The sequence below is a fragment of the Taudactylus pleione genome, unplaced genomic scaffold (assembly GCF_031769625.1).
Source record: "Taudactylus pleione unplaced genomic scaffold, aTauple2 ptg000278l, whole genome shotgun sequence".
NCBI classification, from domain to species: Eukaryota; Metazoa; Chordata; class Amphibia; order Anura; family Myobatrachidae; genus Taudactylus; species Taudactylus pleione.
The window spans coordinates 6,231,709-6,253,978 of NW_028284680.1; the positions used below are offsets into that span (position 1 = coordinate 6,231,709).

Here is a 22,270-nt window from a genome sequence, read left to right on the forward strand (position 1 = left end):
CAGCGGCACCGATCACAGAACAGAGAGCCTGCGGCCCCACGTGTGACGTCCTCTCTCTATTACACCGACACCAATCACAGTACAGAGAACCTGCGGCCCCACGTGTGACGTCCTCTCTCTATTACAGCGACACCAATCACAGTACAGAGAGCCTGCGGCCCCACATGTGGTGTCCTCTGTCTATTACAGCGACACCAATCACAGTACAGAGAACCTGCGGCCCCACGTGTGACGTCCTCTCTCTATTACAGCGACACCAATCACAGTACAGAGAGCCTGCGGCCCCACGTGTGACGTCCTCTCTCTATTACAGCGACACCAATCACAGTACAGAGAGCCTGCGGCCCCACGTGTGACGGCCTCTCTCTATTACAGCGTCACCAATCACAGTACAGAGAGCCTGCGGCCCCACGTGTGACGTCCTCTCTCTATTACAGCGACACCAATCACAGTACAGAGAGCCTGCGGCCCCACGTGTGACGTCCTCTCTCTATTTCAGGGTCACAAATCACAGTACAGAGAGCCTGCGGCCCCACGTGTGACGTCCTCTCTCTATTACAGCGACTCCAATCACAGTACAGAGAGCCTGCGGCCCCACGTGTGACGTCCTCTCTCTATTACAGGGTCACAAATCATCTGCTTCCCTCCAAGTAATTTTACTGAGAAACAAGTGCAGTATATAGACAAGCACTGCTGGCAGTCACTGACCCACCACGACTTCTCCTCCGCCAGCAGCCCCTACATCACATCTCTATGGATACATAAGGTGAGAACTGCATTAATAAATCGTTATTCTCTGTATGTTCCCAGTGGCAGGATAGAATGCAGCGATGCCCAGGATTATGATGCCGCCTGTACTGTGAGTGACTGCGGAGGATCGGCGGCTGTTAGTGGGTAACATGGTCCAGCAGGGAAGCTGTGCCGGCCGTGGGGGAACAAGCGAGATTTACATACAGAGGGATTACCAGCATGCTTGTGTTCTGTTATAGTGCAGGTTATGGGGCCTATTATTACGTTATGCAGCCAATAGTCATGGGTTTTATGTTATTACAATAAGGGTCTTGTAGCATGTATAAGAAAAACACTATACATGACCATAATACACATCTATTACACTGTATACAGACATAGGACACTACACCCCCAACATGACCTGACCACTGTACATGATCATAATACACATCTATTACACTGTATACAGACATAGGACACTACACCCCAACATGTCCTGACCACTGTACATGATCATAATACACATCTATTACACTGTACACAGACATAGGACACTACACCCCCAACATGTCCTGACCGCTGTACATGATCATAATACACCTCTATTACACTATATACAGACATAGGACACTACACCCCCAACATGTCCTGACCGCTGTACATGATCATAATACACATCTATTACACTGTATACAGACATAGGACACTACACCCCCAACATGTCCTGACCGCTGTACATGACCATAATACACATCTATTACACTGTATACAGATATAGGACACTACACCCCCAACATGTCCTGACCGCTGTACATGACCATAATACACATCTATTACACTGTATACAGACATAGGACACTACACCCCCAACATGACCTGACCGCTGTACATGACCATAATACACATCTATTACACTGTATACAGACATAGGACACTACACCCCCAACATGTCCTGACCACTGTACATGACCATAATACACATCTATTACACTGTATACACAGACATAGGACACTACACCCCAACATGTCCTGACCACTGTACATGATCATAATACACATCTATTACACTGTATACAGACATAGGACACTACACCCCCAACATGTCCTGACCACTGTACATGATCATAATACACATCTATTACACTGTATACAGACATAGGACACTACATCCCCAATATGTCCTGACCGCAGTACATGATCATAATACACATCTATTACACTGTATACAGAGTGACATAGGACACTACACCCCCAACATGTCCTGACCGCTGTACATGATCATAATGCATATCTATTACACTGTATACAGAGTCAGACATAGGACACTACACCCCCAACATGTCCTGACCGCTGTACATGACCATAATACACATCTATTACACTGTATACAGACATAGGACACTACACCCCCAACATGTCCTGACCGCTGTACATGATCATAATACACATCTATTACACTGTATACAGACATAGGACACTACACCCCCAACATGTCCTGACCACTGTACATGACCATAATACACATCTATTACACTGTATACAGACATAGGACACTACACCCCCAACATGTCCTGACCACTGTACATGACCATAATACACATCTATTACACTGTATACACAGACATAGGACACTACACCCCAACATGTCCTGACCACTGTACATGATCATAATACACATCTATTACACTGTATACAGACATAGGACACTACACCCCCAACATGTCCTGACCACTGTACATGATCATAATACACATCTATTACACTGTATACAGACATAGGACACTACATCCCCAATATGTCCTGACCGCAGTACATGATCATAATACACATCTATTACACTGTATACAGACATAGGACACTACACCCCCAACATGACCTGACCGCTGTACATGACCATAATACACATCTATTAAACTGTATACAGACATAGGACATTACACCCCCAACATGTCCTGACCACTGTACATGACCATAATACACATCTATTACACTGTATACAGACATAGGACATTACACCCCCAACATGACCTGACCGCTGTACATGACCATAATACACATCTATTACACTGTATACAGACATAGGACATTACACCCCCAACATGTCCTGACCACTGTACATGACCATAATACACATCTATTACACTGTATACAGACATAGGACATTACACCCCCAACATGTCCTGACCACTGTACATGATCATAATACACATCTATTACACTGTATACAGACATAGGACACTACACCCCCAACATGTCCTGACCGCTGTACATGATCAAAATACACATCTATTACACTGTATACAGACATAGGACACTACACCCCCAACATGTCCTGACCGCTGTACCTGACCATAATACACATCTATTACACTGTATACAGAGTGACATAGGACACTACACCCCCAACATGTCCTGACCGCTGTACATGATCATAATGCATATCTATTACACTGTATACAGAGTCAGACATAGGACACTACACCCCCAACATGTCCTGACCGCTGTACATGACCATAATACACATCTATTACACTGTATACAGACATAGGACACTACACCCCCAACATGTCCTGACCGCTGTACATGACCATAATACACATCTATTACACTGTATACAGACATAGGACACTACACCCCCAACATGTCCTGACCGCTGTACATGACCATAATACACATCTATTACACTGTATACAGACATAGGACACTACACCCCCAACATGTCCTGACCGCTGTACATGATCATAATACACATCTATTACACCGTATACAGACATAGGACACTACACCCCCAACATGTCCTGACCGCTGTACATGATCATAATACACATCTATTACACCGTATACAGAGTCAGACATAGGACACTACACCCCCAAAATGTCCTGACCGCTGTACATGATCATAATCCACATCTATTACACTGTATACAGACATAGGACACTACACCCCCAACATGACCTGACCGCTGTACATGACCATAATACACATCTATTACACTGTATACAGACATAGAACACTACACCCCCAACATGTCCTGACCGCTGTACATGACCATAATACACATCTATTACACTGCATACAGACATAGGACACTACACCCCCAACATGTCCTGACTGCTCTACATGACCATAATACACATCTATTACACTGCATACAGACATAGGACACTACACCCCCAACATGTCCTGACCGCTGTACATGACCATAACACACATCTATTACACTGTATACAGACATAGGACACTACACCCCCAACATGTCCTGACCGCTGTACATGATCATAATACACATCTATTACACTGTATACAGACATAGGACACTACACCCCCAACATGACCTGACCACTGTACATGACCATAACACACATCTATTACACTATATACAGACATAGGACACTACACCCCCAACATGTCCTGACCACTGTACATGACCATAATACACATCTATTACACTATATACAGACATAGGACACTACACTCCCAACATGTCCTGACCACTGTATATGACCATAATACACATCTATTACACTGTATACAGACATAGGACACTACACCCCCAACATGTCCTGACCGCTGTACATGACCATAATACATATCTATTACACTGTATACAGACATAGGACACTACACCCCCAACATGTCCTGACCGCTGTACATGATCATAATACACATCTATTACACACTATACAGACATAGGACACTACACCCCCAACATGTCCTGACCACTGTACATGATCATAATACACATCTATTACACCGTATACAGACATAGGAAACTACACCTCCAACATGACCTGACCGCTGTACATGACCATAATACACATCTATTACACACTATACAGACATAGGACACTACACCCCCAACATGTCCTGACCGCTGTACATGACCATAATACACATCTATTACACCGTATACAGACATAGGACACTACACCCACAACATGACCTGACCGCTGTACATGATCATAATACACATCTATTACACCGTATACAGATATAGGACACTACACCCCCAACATGTCCTGACCGCTGTACATGATCACAATACACATCTATTACACTGTATACAGACATAGGACACTACACCCCCAACCATGACCTGACCATTGTACATGATCATATTACACATCTATTACACTAAATACAGATATAGGACACTACACCCCAACATGTCCTGACCACTGTACATGATCATATTCATAATACACATCTATTACACCGTATACAGACATAGGACACTACACCCCCAACATGTCCTGACCGCTGTACATGACCATAATACACATCTATTACACGGTATATAGACATAGGACACTACACCCCCAACATGTCCTGACCACTGTACATGATCATAATACACATCTATTACACTGTATACAGACATAGGACACTACACCCCCAACATGTCCTGACCGCTGTACATGATCATAATACACATCTATTACACCGTATACAGACATAGGACACTACTCCCCCAACATGTCCTGACCGCTGTACATGATCATAATACACATCTATTTCACCGTATACAGACATAGGACACTACACCCCCAACATGACCTGACCACTGTACATGATCATAATACACATCTATTACACTCTATACATATACATAGGACATTACATCCCCAACATGACCTGACCACTGTACATGATCATAATACACATCTATTACACTGTATACAGACATAGGACACTACACCCCCAACCATGACCTGACCATTGTACATGATCATACTACACATCTATTACACTATATACAGATATAGGACACTACACCCCAACATGTCCTGACCACTGTACATGATCATATTCATAATACACATCTATTACACTATATACAGACATAGGACACAACACCCCCAACATGTCCTGACCACTGTACATGACCATAATATACATCTATTACACTGTATACAGACATAGGACACTACACCCCCAACATGTCCTGACCGCTGTACATGACCATAATACACATCTATTACACTGTATACAGATATAGGACACTACACCCCCAACATGTCCTGACCGCTGTACATGATCATAATACACATCTATTACAGCGTATACAGACATAGGACACTACACCCCCAACATGTCCTGACCGCTGTACATGATCATAATACACATCTATTACACCGTATACAGACATAGGACACTACACCCCCAACATGTCCTGACCACTGTACATGTTCATAATACACATCTATTACACTGTATACAGACATAGGACACTACACCCCCAACCATGACCTGACCATTGTACATGATCATACTACACATCTATTACACTATATACAGATATAGGACACTACACCCCCAACATGTCCTGACCGCTGTACATGACCATAATACACATCTATTATACCGTATACAGACATAGGACACTACACCCCCAACATGACCTGACCACTGTACATGACCATAATACACATCTATTACACCGTATACAGACATAGGACACTACACCCCCAACATGACCTGACCACTGTACATGACCATAATACACATCTATTACACCGTATACAGACATAGGACACTACACCCCCAACATGACCTGACCGCTGTACATGACCATAATACACATCTATTACACCGTATACAGACATAGGACACTACACCCCCAACATGACCTGAACACTGTACATGATCATAATACACATCTATTACACTGTATACAGACATAGGACACTACACCCCCAACATGTCCTGACCACTGTACATGACCATAATACACATCTATTACACTATATACAGACATAGGACACTACACCCCCAACATGTCCTGACCACTGTACATGATCATAATACACATCTAGTACACTGTATACAGACATAGGACACTACACCCCCAACATGACCTGACCACTGTACATGATCATAATACACATCTATTACACTGTATACAGACATAGAACACTACACCCCCAACATGTCCTGACCACTGTACATGATCATAATACACATCTATTACACACTGTATACAGACATAGGACACTACACCCCCAACATGTCCTGACCACTGTACATGACCATAATACACATCTATTACACACTGTATACAGACATAGAACACTACACCCCCAACATGTCCTGACCATTGTACATGACCATAATACACATCTATTACACTATATACAGATATAGGACACTACACCCCCAATATGTCCTGACCGCTGTACATGACCATAATACACATCTATTACACTATATACAGATATAGGACACTACACCCCCAACATGACCTGACCGCTGTACATGATCATAATACACATCTATTACACTGTATACAGACATAGGACACTACACCCCAACATGTCCTGACCACTGTACATGATCATATTCATAATACACATCTATTACACTCTATACAGACATAGGACACTACACCCCCAACATGTCCTGACCGCTGTACATGACCATAATACACATCTATTACACGGTATACAGACATAGGACACTACACCCCCAACATGTCCTAACCGCTGTACATGACCATAATACACCTCTATTACACTGTATACAGACATAGGACACTACACCCCCAACATGTGCTGACCACTGTACATGGCCATAATACACATCTATTACACTGTATACAGACATAGGACACTACACCCCCAACATGTCCTGACCGCTGTACATGATCATAATACACCTCTATTACACTATATACAGACATAGGACACTACACCCCCAACATGTCCTGACCGCTGTACATGATCATAATACACATCTATTACACTATATACAGACATAGGACACTACACCCCCAACATGTCCTGACCACTGTACATGACCATAATACACATCTATTACACTGTATACAGACATAGGACACTACACCCCCAACATGACCTGACCGCTGTACATGACCATAATACACATCTATTACACTGTATACAGACATAGGACACTACACCCCCAACATGTCCTGACCACTGTACATGACCATAATACACATCTATTACACTGTATACACAGACATAGGACACTACACCCCAACATGTCCTGACCACTGTACATGATCATAATACACATCTATTACACTGTATACAGACATAGGACACTACACCCCCAACATGTCCTGACCACTGTACATGATCATAATACACATCTATTACACTGTATACAGACATAGGACACTACATCCCCAATATGTCCTGACCGCAGTACATGATCATAATACACATCTATTACACTGTATACAGACATAGGACACTACAACCCCAACATGTCCTGACCGCTGTACATGACCATAATACACATCTATTACACTGTATACAGACATAGGACACTACACCCCCAACATGTGCTGACCACTGTACATGGCCATAATACACATCTATTACACTGTATACAGACATAGGACACTACACCCCCAACAAGTGCTGACCACTGTACATGACCATAATACACATCTATTACACTGTATACAGAGTGACATAGGACACTACACCCCCAACATGTCCTGACCGCTGTACATGATCATAATGCATATCTATTACACTGTATACAGAGTCAGACATAGGACACTACACCCCCAACATGTCCTGACCGCTGTACATGACCATAATACACATCTATTACACTGTATACAGACATAGGACACTACACCCCCAACATGTCCTGACCGCTGTACATGACCATAATACACATCTATTACACTGTATACAGACATAGGACACTACACCCCCAACATGTCCTGACCGCTGTACATGACCATAATACACATCTATTACACTGTATACAGACATAGGACACTACACCCCCAACATGTCCTGACCGCTGTACATGATCATAATGAATATCTATTACACTGTATACAGAGTCAGACATAGGACACTACACCCCCAAAATGTCCTGACCGCTGTACATGATCATAATACACATCTATTACACTGTATACAGACATAGGACACTACACCCCCAACATGACCTGACCGCTGTACATGACCATAATACACATCTATTACACTGTATACAGACATAGGACACTACACCCCCAACATGTCCTGACCACTGTACATGACCATAATACACATCTATTACACTGTATACAGACATAGGACACTACACCCCCAACATGTCCTGACCACTGTACATGACCATAATACACATCTATTACACTGTATACACAGACATAGGACACTACACCCCAACATGTCCTGACCACTGTACATGATCATAATACACATCTATTACACTGTATACAGACATAGGACACTACACCCCCAACATGTCCTGACCACTGTACATGATCATAATACACATCTATTACACTGTATACAGACATAGGACACTACATCCCCAATATGTCCTGACCGCAGTACATGATCATAATACACATCTATTACACTGTATACAGACATAGGATACTACACCCCCAACATGACCTGACCGCTGTACATGACCATAATACACATCTATTAAACTGTATACAGACATAGGACATTACACCCCCAACATGTCCTGACCACTGTACATGACCATAATACACATCTATTACACTGTATACAGACATAGGACATTACACCCCCAACATGACCTGACCGCTGTACATGACCATAATACACATCTATTACACTGTATACAGACATAGGACATTACACCCCCAACATGTCCTGACCACTGTACATGACCATAATACACATCTATTACACTGTATACAGACATAGGACATTACACCCCCAACATGTCCTGACCACTGTACATGATCATAATACACATCTATTACACTGTATACAGACATAGGACACTACACCCCCAACATGTCCTGACCGCTGTACATGATCAAAATACACATCTATTACACTGTATACAGACATAGGACACTACACCCCCAACATGTCCTGACCGCTGTACCTGACCATAATACACATCTATTACACTGTATACAGAGTGACATAGGACACTACACCCCCAACATGTCCTGACCGCTGTACATGATCATAATGCATATCTATTACACTGTATACAGAGTCAGACATAGGACACTACACCCCCAACATGTCCTGACCGCTGTACATGACCATAATACACATCTATTACACTGTATACAGACATAGGACACTACACCCCCAACATGTCCTGACCGCTGTACATGACCATAATACACATCTATTACACTGTATACAGACATAGGACACTACACCCCCAACATGTCCTGACCGCTGTACATGACCATAATACACATCTATTACACTGTATACAGACATAGGACACTACACCCCCAACATGTCCTGACCGCTGTACATGATCATAATACACATCTATTACACCGTATACAGACATAGGACACTACACCCCCAACATGTCCTGACCGCTGTACATGATCATAATACACATCTATTACACCGTATACAGAGTCAGACATAGGACACTACACCCCCAAAATGTCCTGACCGCTGTACATGATCATAATCCACATCTATTACACTGTATACAGACATAGGACACTACACCCCCAACATGACCTGACCGCTGTACATGACCATAATACACATCTATTACACTGTATACAGACATAGAACACTACACCCCCAACATGTCCTGACCGCTGTACATGACCATAATACACATCTATTACACTGCATACAGACATAGGACACTACACCCCCAACATGTCCTGACTGCTCTACATGACCATAATACACATCTATTACACTGCATACAGACATAGGACACTACACCCCCAACATGTCCTGACCGCTGTACATGACCATAACACACATCTATTACACTGTATACAGACATAGGACACTACACCCCCAACATGTCCTGACCGCTGTACATGATCATAATACACATCTATTACACTGTATACAGACATAGGACACTACACCCCCAACATGACCTGACCACTGTACATGACCATAACACACATCTATTACACTATATACAGACATAGGACACTACACCCCCAACATGTCCTGACCACTGTACATGACCATAATACACATCTATTACACTATATACAGACATAGGACACTACACTCCCAACATGTCCTGACCACTGTACATGACCATAATACACATCTATTACACTGTATACAGACATAGGACACTACACCCCCAACATGTCCTGACCGCTGTACATGACCATAATACATATCTATTACACTGTATACAGACATAGGACACTACACCCCCAACATGTCCTGACCGCTGTACATGATCATAATACACATCTATTACACACTATACAGACATAGGACACTACACCCCCAACATGTCCTGACCACTGTACATGATCATAATACACATCTATTACACCGTATACAGACATAGGAAACTACACCTCCAACATGACCTGACCGCTGTACATGACCATAATACACATCTATTACACACTATACAGACATAGGACACTACACCCCCAACATGTCCTGACCGCTGTACATGACCATAATACACATCTATTACACCGTATACAGACATAGGACACTACACCCACAACATGACCTGACCGCTGTACATGATCATAATACACATCTATTACACCGTATACAGATATAGGACACTACACCCCCAACATGTCCTGACCGCTGTACATGATCACAATACACATCTATTACACTGTATACAGACATAGGACACTACACCCCCAACCATGACCTGACCATTGTACATGATCATATTACACATCTATTACACTAAATACAGATATAGGACACTACACCCCAACATGTCCTGACCACTGTACATGATCATATTCATAATACACATCTATTACACCGTATACAGACATAGGACACTACACCCCCAACATGTCCTGACCGCTGTACATGACCATAATACACATCTATTACACGGTATATAGACATAGGACACTACACCCCCAACATGTCCTGACCACTGTACATGATCATAATACACATCTATTACACTGTATACAGACATAGGACACTACACCCCCAACATGTCCTGACCGCTGTACATGATCATAATACACATCTATTACACCGTATACAGACATAGGACACTACTCCCCCAACATGTCCTGACCGCTGTACATGATCATAATACACATCTATTTCACCGTATACAGACATAGGACACTACACCCCCAACATGACCTGTCCACTGTACATGATCATAATACACATCTATTACACTCTATACATATACATAGGACATTACATCCCCAACATGACCTGACCACTGTACATGATCATAATACACATCTATTACACTGTATACAGACATAGGACACTACACCCCCAACCATGACCTGACCATTGTACATGATCATACTACACATCTATTACACTATATACAGATATAGGACACTACACCCCAACATGTCCTGACCACTGTACATGATCATATTCATAATACACATCTATTACACTATATACAGACATAGGACACAACACCCCCAACATGTCCTGACCACTGTACATGACCATAATATACATCTATTACACTGTATACAGACATAGGACACTACACCCCCAACATGTCCTGACCGCTGTACATGACCATAATACACATCTATTACACTGTATACAGATATAGGACACTACACCCCCAACATGTCCTGACCGCTGTACATGATCATAATACACATCTATTACAGCGTATACAGACATAGGACACTACACCCCCAACATGTCCTGACCGCTGTACATGATCATAATACACATCTATTACACCGTATACAGACATAGGACACTACACCCCCAACATGTCCTGACCACTGTACATGTTCATAATACACATCTATTACACTGTATACAGACATAGGACACTACACCCCCAACCATGACCTGACCATTGTACATGATCATACTACACATCTATTACACTATATACAGATATAGGACACTACACCCCCAACATGTCCTGACCGCTGTACATGACCATAATACACATCTATTATACCGTATACAGACATAGGACACTACACCCCCAACATGACCTGACCACTGTACATGACCATAATACACATCTATTACACGGTATATAGACATAGGACACTACACCCCCAACATGTCCTGACCACTGTACATGATCATAATACACATCTATTACACTGTATACAGACATAGGACACTACACCCCCAACATGTCCTGACCGCTGTACATGATCATAATACACATCTATTACACCGTATACAGACATAGGACACTACTCCCCCAACATGTCCTGACCGCTGTACATGATCATAATACACATCTATTTCACCGTATACAGACATAGGACACTACACCCCCAACATGACCTGACCACTGTACATGATCATAATACACATCTATTACACTCTATACATATACATAGGACATTACATCCCCAACATGACCTGACCACTGTACATGATCATAATACACATCTATTACACTGTATACAGACATAGGACACTACACCCCCAACCATGACCTGACCATTGTACATGATCATACTACACATCTATTACACTATATACAGATATAGGACACTACACCCCAACATGTCCTGACCACTGTACATGATCATATTCATAATACACATCTATTACACTATATACAGACATAGGACACAACACCCCCAACATGTCCTGACCACTGTACATGACCATAATATACATCTATTACACTGTATACAGACATAGGACACTACACCCCCAACATGTCCTGACCGCTGTACATGACCATAATACACATCTATTACACTGTATACAGATATAGGACACTACACCCCCAACATGTCCTGACCGCTGTACATGATCATAATACACATCTATTACAGCGTATACAGACATAGGACACTACACCCCCAACATGTCCTGACCGCTGTACATGATCATAATACACATCTATTACACCGTATACAGACATAGGACACTACACCCCCAACATGTCCTGACCACTGTACATGTTCATAATACACATCTATTACACTGTATACAGACATAGGACACTACACCCCCAACCATGACCTGACCATTGTACATGATCATACTACACATCTATTACACTATATACAGATATAGGACACTACACCCCCAACATGTCCTGACCGCTGTACATGACCATAATACACATCTATTATACCGTATACAGACATAGGACACTACACCCCCAACATGACCTGACCACTGTACATGACCATAATACACATCTATTACACCGTATACAGACATAGGACACTACACCCCCAACATGACCTGACCACTGTACATGACCATAATACACATCTATTACACCGTATACAGACATAGGACACTACACCCCCAACATGACCTGACCGCTGTACATGACCATAATACACATCTATTACACCGTATACAGACATAGGACACTACACCCCCAACATGACCTGACCACTGTACATGATCATAATACACATCTATTACACTGTATACAGACATAGGACACTACACCCCCAACATGTCCTGACCACTGTACATGACCATAATACACATCTATTACACTATATACAGACATAGGACACTACACCCCCAACATGTCCTGACCACTGTACATGATCATAATACACATCTAGTACACTGTATACAGACATAGGACACTACACCCCCAACATGACCTGACCACTGTACATGATCATAATACACATCTATTACACTGTATACAGACATAGAACACTACACCCCCAACATGTCCTGACCACTGTACATGATCATAATACACATCTATTACACACTGTATACAGACATAGGACACTACACCCCCAACATGTCCTGACCACTGTACATGACCATAATACACATCTATTACACACTGTATACAGACATAGAACACTACACCCCCAACATGTCCTGACCATTGTACATGACCATAATACACATCTATTACACTATATACAGATATAGGACACTACACCCCCAATATGTCCTGACCGCTGTACATGACCATAATACACATCTATTACACTATATACAGATATAGGACACTACACCCCCAACATGACCTGACCGCTGTACATGATCATAATACACATCTATTACACTGTATACAGACATAGGACACTACACCCCAACATGTCCTGACCACTGTACATGATCATATTCATAATACACATCTATTACACTCTATACAGACATAGGACACTACACCCCCAACATGTCCTGACCGCTGTACATGACCATAATACACATCTATTACACGGTATACAGACATAGGACACTACACCCCCAACATGTCCTAACCGCTGTACATGACCATAATACACCTCTATTACACTGTATACAGACATAGGACACTACACCCCCAACATGTGCTGACCACTGTACATGGCCATAATACACATCTATTACACTGTATACAGACATAGGACACTACACCCCCAACATGTCCTGACCGCTGTACATGATCATAATACACCTCTATTACACTATATACAGACATAGGACACTACACCCCCAACATGTCCTGACCGCTGTACATGATCATAATACACATCTATTACACTATATACAGACATAGGACACTACACCCCCAACATGTCCTGACCACTGTACATGACCATAATACACATCTATTACACTGTATACAGACATAGGACACTACACCCCCAACATGACCTGACCGCTGTACATGACCATAATACACATCTATTACACTGTATACAGACATAGGACACTACACCCCCAACATGTCCTGACCACTGTACATGACCATAATACACATCTATTACACTGTATACACAGACATAGGACACTACACCCCAACATGTCCTGACCACTGTACATGATCATAATACACATCTATTACACTGTATACAGACATAGGACACTACACCCCCAACATGTCCTGACCACTGTACATGATCATAATACACATCTATTACACTGTATACAGACATAGGACACTACATCCCCAATATGTCCTGACCGCAGTACATGATCATAATACACATCTATTACACTGTATACAGACATAGGACACTACAACCCCAACATGTCCTGACCGCTGTACATGACCATAATACACATCTATTACACTGTATACAGACATAGGACACTACACCCCCAACATGTGCTGACCACTGTACATGGCCATAATACACATCTATTACACTGTATACAGACATAGGACACTACACCCCCAACAAGTGCTGACCACTGTACATGACCATAATACACATCTATTACACTGTATACAGAGTGACATAGGACACTACACCCCCAACATGTCCTGACCGCTGTACATGATCATAATGCATATCTATTACACTGTATACAGAGTCAGACATAGGACACTACACCCCCAACATGTCCTGACCGCTGTACATGACCATAATACACATCTATTACACTGTATACAGACATAGGACACTACACCCCCAACATGTCCTGACCGCTGTACATGACCATAATACACATCTATTACACTGTATACAGACATAGGACACTACACCCCCAACATGTCCTGACCGCTGTACATGACCATAATACACATCTATTACACTGTATACAGACATAGGACACTACACCCCCAACATGTCCTGACCGCTGTACATGATCATAATGAATATCTATTACACTGTATACAGAGTCAGACATAGGACACTACACCCCCAAAATGTCCTGACCGCTGTACATGATCATAATACACATCTATTACACTGTATACAGACATAGGACACTACACCCCCAACATGACCTGACCGCTGTACATGACCATAATACACATCTATTACACTGTATACAGACATAGAACACTACACCCCCAACATGTCCTGACCACTGTACATGATCATAATACACATCTATTACACACTGTATACAGACATAGGACACTACACCCCCAACATGTCCTGACCACTGTACATGACCATAATACACATCTATTACACACTGTATACAGACATAGAACACTACACCCCCAACATGTGATGACCACTGTACATGGCCATAATACACATCTATTACACTGTATACAGACATAGGACACTACACCCCCAACAAGTGCTGACCACTGTACATGGCCATAATACACATCTATTACACTGTATACAGACATAGGACATTACACCCCCAACATGTCCTGACCGCTGTACATGATCATAATACACATCTATTACACTGTATACAGACATAGGACACTACACCCCCAACATATCCTGACCGCTGTACATGACCATAATACACATCTATTACACTGTATACAGAGTGACATAGGACACTACACCCCCAACATGTCCTGACCGCTGTACATGATCATAATGCATATCTATTACACTGTATACAGAGTCAGACATAGGACACTACACCCCCAACATGTCCTGACCGCTGTACATGACCATAATACACATCTATTACACTGTATACAGACATAGGACACTACACCCCCAACATGTCCTGACCGCTGTACATGACCATAATACACATCTATTACACTGTATACAGACATAGGACACTACACCCCCAACATGTCCTGACCGCTGTACATGACCATAATACACATCTATTACACTGTATACAGACATAGGACACTACACCCCCAACATGTCCTGACCGCTGTACATGATCATAATGAATATCTATTACACTGTATACAGAGTCAGACATAGGACACTACACCCCCAAAATGTCCTGACCGCTGTACATGACCATACTACACATTTATTACACTGTATACAGACATAGGACACTACACCCCCAACATGACCTGACCGCTGTACATGACCATAATACACATCTATTACACTGTATACAGACATAGAACACTACACCCCCAACATGTCCTGACCGCTGTACATGACCATAATACACATCTATTACACTGCATACAGACATAGGACACTACACCCCCAACATGTCCTGACTGCTGTACATGACCATAATACACATCTATTACACTGCATACAGACATAGGACACTACACCCCCAACATGCCTTGACCGCTGTACATGACCATAACACACATATATTACACTGTATACAGACATAGGACACTACACCCCCAACATGTCCTGACCGCTGTACATGATCATAATACACATCTATTACACTGTATACAGACATAGGACACTACACCCCCAACATGACCTGACCACTGTACATGACCATAACACACATCTATTACACTATATACAGACATAGGACACTACACCCCCAACATGTCCTGACCACTGTACATGACCATAATACACATCTATTACACTGTATGCAGACATAGGACACTACACCCCCAACATGTCCTGACCGCTGTACATGACCATAATACATATCTATTACACTGTATACAGACATAGGACACTACACCCCCAACATGTCCTGACCACTGTACATGATCATAATACACATCTATTACACCGTATACAGACATAGGACACTACACCCACAACATGACCTGACCGCTGTACATGATCATAATACACATCTATTACACCGTATACAGATATAGGACACTACACCCCCAACATGTCCTGACCGCTGTACATGATCATAATACACATCTATTACACTGTATACAGACATAGGACACTACACCCCCAACCATGACCTGACCATTGTACATGATCATACTACACATCTATTACACTAAATACAGATATAGGACACTACACCCCAACATGTCCTGACCACTGTACATGATCATATTCATAATACACATCTATTACACGCAATACAGACATAGGACACTACACCCCCAACATGTCCTGACCGCTGTACATGACCATAATACACATCTATTACACGGTATAGAGACATAGGACACTACACCCCCAACATGTCCTGACCACTGTACATGATCATAATACACATCTATTACACTGTATACAGACATAGGACACTACACCCCCAACATGTCCTGACCGCTGTACATGATCATAATACACATCTATTACACCGTATACAGACATAGGACACTACTCCCCCAACATGTCCTGACCGCTGTACATGATCATAATACACATCTATTTCACCGTATACAGACATAGGACACTACACCCCCAACATGGCCTGACCACTGTACATGATCATAATACACATCTATTACACTCTATACATATACATAGGACATTACATCCCCAACATGACCTGACCACTGTACATGATCATAATACACATCTATTACACTGTATACAGACATAGGACACTACACCCCCAACCATGACCTGACCATTGTACATGATCATACTACACATCTATTACACTATATACAGATATAGGACACTACACCCCAACATGTCCTGACCACTGTACATGATCATATTCATAATACACCTCTATTACACTATATACAGACATAGGACACTACACCCCCAACATGACCTGACCACTGTACATGATCATAATACACATCTATTACACTCTATACATATACATAGGACATTACATCCCCAACATGACCTGACCACTGTACATGATCATAATACACATCTATTACACTGTATACAGACATAGGACACTACACCCCCAACCATGACCTGACCATTGTACATGATCATACTACACATCTATTACACTATATACAGATATAGGACACTACACCCCAACATGTCCTGACCACTGTACATGATCATATTCATAATACACATCTATTACACTATATACAGACATAGGACACTACACCCCCAACATGTCCTGACCGCTGTACATGACCATAATACACATCTATTACACTGTATACAGATATAGGACACTACACCCCCAACATGTCCTGACCGCTGTACATGATCATAATACACATCTATTACAGCGTATACAGACATAGGACACTACACCCCCAACATGTCCTGACCGCTGTACATGATCATAATACACATCTATTACACCGTATACAGACATAGGACACTACACCCCCAACATGTCCTGACCACTGTACATGATCATAATACACATCTATTACACTGTATACAGACATAGGACACTACACCCCCAACCATGACCTGACCATTGTACATGATCATACTACACATCTATTACACTATATACAGATATAGGACACTACACCCCCAACATGTCCTGACCGCTGTACATGACCATAATACACATCTATTACACCGTATACAGACATAGGACACTACACCCCCAACATGACCTGACCACTGTACATGACCATAATACACATCTATTACACCGTATACAGACATAGGACACTACACCCCCAACATGACCTGACCGCTGTACATGACCATAATACACATCTATTACACCGTATACAGACATAGGACACTACACCCCCAACATGACCTGACCACTGTACATGATCATAATACACATCTATTACACTGTATACCCCCAACATGTCCTGACCACTGTACATGATCATAATACACATCTAGTACACTGTATACAGACATAGGACACTACACCCCCAACATGACCTGACCACTGTACATGATCATAATACACATCTATTACACTGTATACAGACATAGAACACTACACCCCCAACATGTCCTGACCACTGTACATGATCATAATACACATCTATTACACACTGTATACAGACATAGGACACTACACCCCCAACATGTCCTGACCACTGTACATGACCATAATACACATCTATTACACACTGTATACAGACATAGAACACTACACCCCCAACATGTCCTGACCGCTGTACATGACCATAATACACATCTATTACACTGTATACAGATATAGGACACTACACCCCCAACATGACCTGACCGCTGTACATGATCATAATACACATCTATTACACTGTATACAGACATAGGACACTACACCCCCAACATGACCTGACCACTGTACATGATCATAATACACATCTATTACACTGTATACAGACATAGGACACTACACCCCCAACATGTCCTGACCACTGTACATGATCATAATACACATCTATTACACTGTACACAGACATAGGACACTACACCCCCAACATGTCCTGACCGCTGTACATGATCATAATACACCTCTATTACACTATATACAGACATAGGACACTACACCCCCAACATGTCCTGACCGCTGTACATGATCATAATACACATCTATTACACTGTATACAGACATAGGACACTACACCCCCAACATGTCCTGACCGCTGTACATGACCATAATACACATCTATTACACTGTATACAGACATAGGACACTACACCCCCAACATGACCTGACCGCTGTACATGACCATAATACACATCTATTACACTGTATACAGACATAGGACACTACACCCCCAACATGTCCTGACCACTGTACATGACCATAATACACATCTATTACACTGTATACACAGACATAGGACACTACACCCCAACATGTCCTGACCACTGTACATGATCATAATACACATCTATTACACTGTATACAGACATAGGACACTACACCCCCAACATGTCCTGACCACTGTACATGATCATAATACACATCTATTACACTGTATACAGACATAGGACACTACATCCCCAATATGTCCTGACCGCAGTACATGATCATAATACACATCTATTACACTGTATACAGAGTGACATAGGACACTACACCCCCAACATGTCCTGACCGCTGTACATGATCATAATGCATATCTATTACACTGTATACAGAGTCAGACATAGGACACTACACCCCCAACATGTCCTGACCGCTGTACATGACCATAATACACATCTATTACACTGTATACAGACATAGGACACTACACCCCCAACATGTCCTGACCGCTGTACATGATCATAATACACATCTATTACACTGTATACAGACATAGGACACTACACCCCCAACATGTCCTGACCACTGTACATGACCATAATACACATCTATTACACTGTATACAGACATAGGACACTACACCCCCAACATGTCCTGACCACTGTACATGACCATAATACACATCTATTACACTGTATACACAGACATAGGACACTACACCCCAACATGTCCTGACCACTGTACATGATCATAATACACATCTATTACACTGTATACAGACATAGGACACTACACCCCCAACATGTCCTGACCACTGTACATGATCATAATACACATCTATTACACTGTATACAGACATAGGACACTACATCCCCAATATGTCCTGACCGCAGTACATGATCATAATACACATCTATTACACTGTATACAGACATAGGACACTACACCCCCAACATGACCTGACCGCTGTACATGACCATAATACACATCTATTAAACTGTATACAGACATAGGACATTACACCCCCAACATGTCCTGACCACTGTACATGACCATAATACACATCTATTACACTGTATACAGACATAGGACATTACACCCCCAACATGACCTGACCGCTGTACATGACCATAATACACATCTATTACACTGTATACAGACATAGGACATTACACCCCCAACATGTCCTGACCACTGTACATGACCATAATACACATCTATTACACTGTATACAGACATAGGACATTACACCCCCAACATGTCCTGACCACTGTACATGATCATAATACACATCTATTACACTGTATACAGACATAGGACACTACACCCCCAACATGTCCTGACCGCTGTACATGATCAAAATACACATCTATTACACTGTATACAGACATAGGACACTACACCCCCAACATGTCCTGACCGCTGTACATGACCATAATACACATCTATTACACTG

The 22,270-nt window shown here is 42.2% G+C and overlaps 1 protein-coding gene across 1 annotated transcript in view; it reads left to right on the plus strand.

Annotated features, from left to right (window-relative positions):
• The window catches only part of PANX3 (pannexin 3), a 52,712-nt gene that overhangs the window by 5,614 nt on the left and 24,828 nt on the right, over positions 1-22,270 (plus strand). The window contains exon 2 of the mRNA XM_088481854.1: positions 624-766. Coding sequence (XP_088337980.1) covers positions 624-766 — 143 coding nt within the window. The remainder of the gene's footprint in view (positions 1-623; positions 767-22,270) is intronic.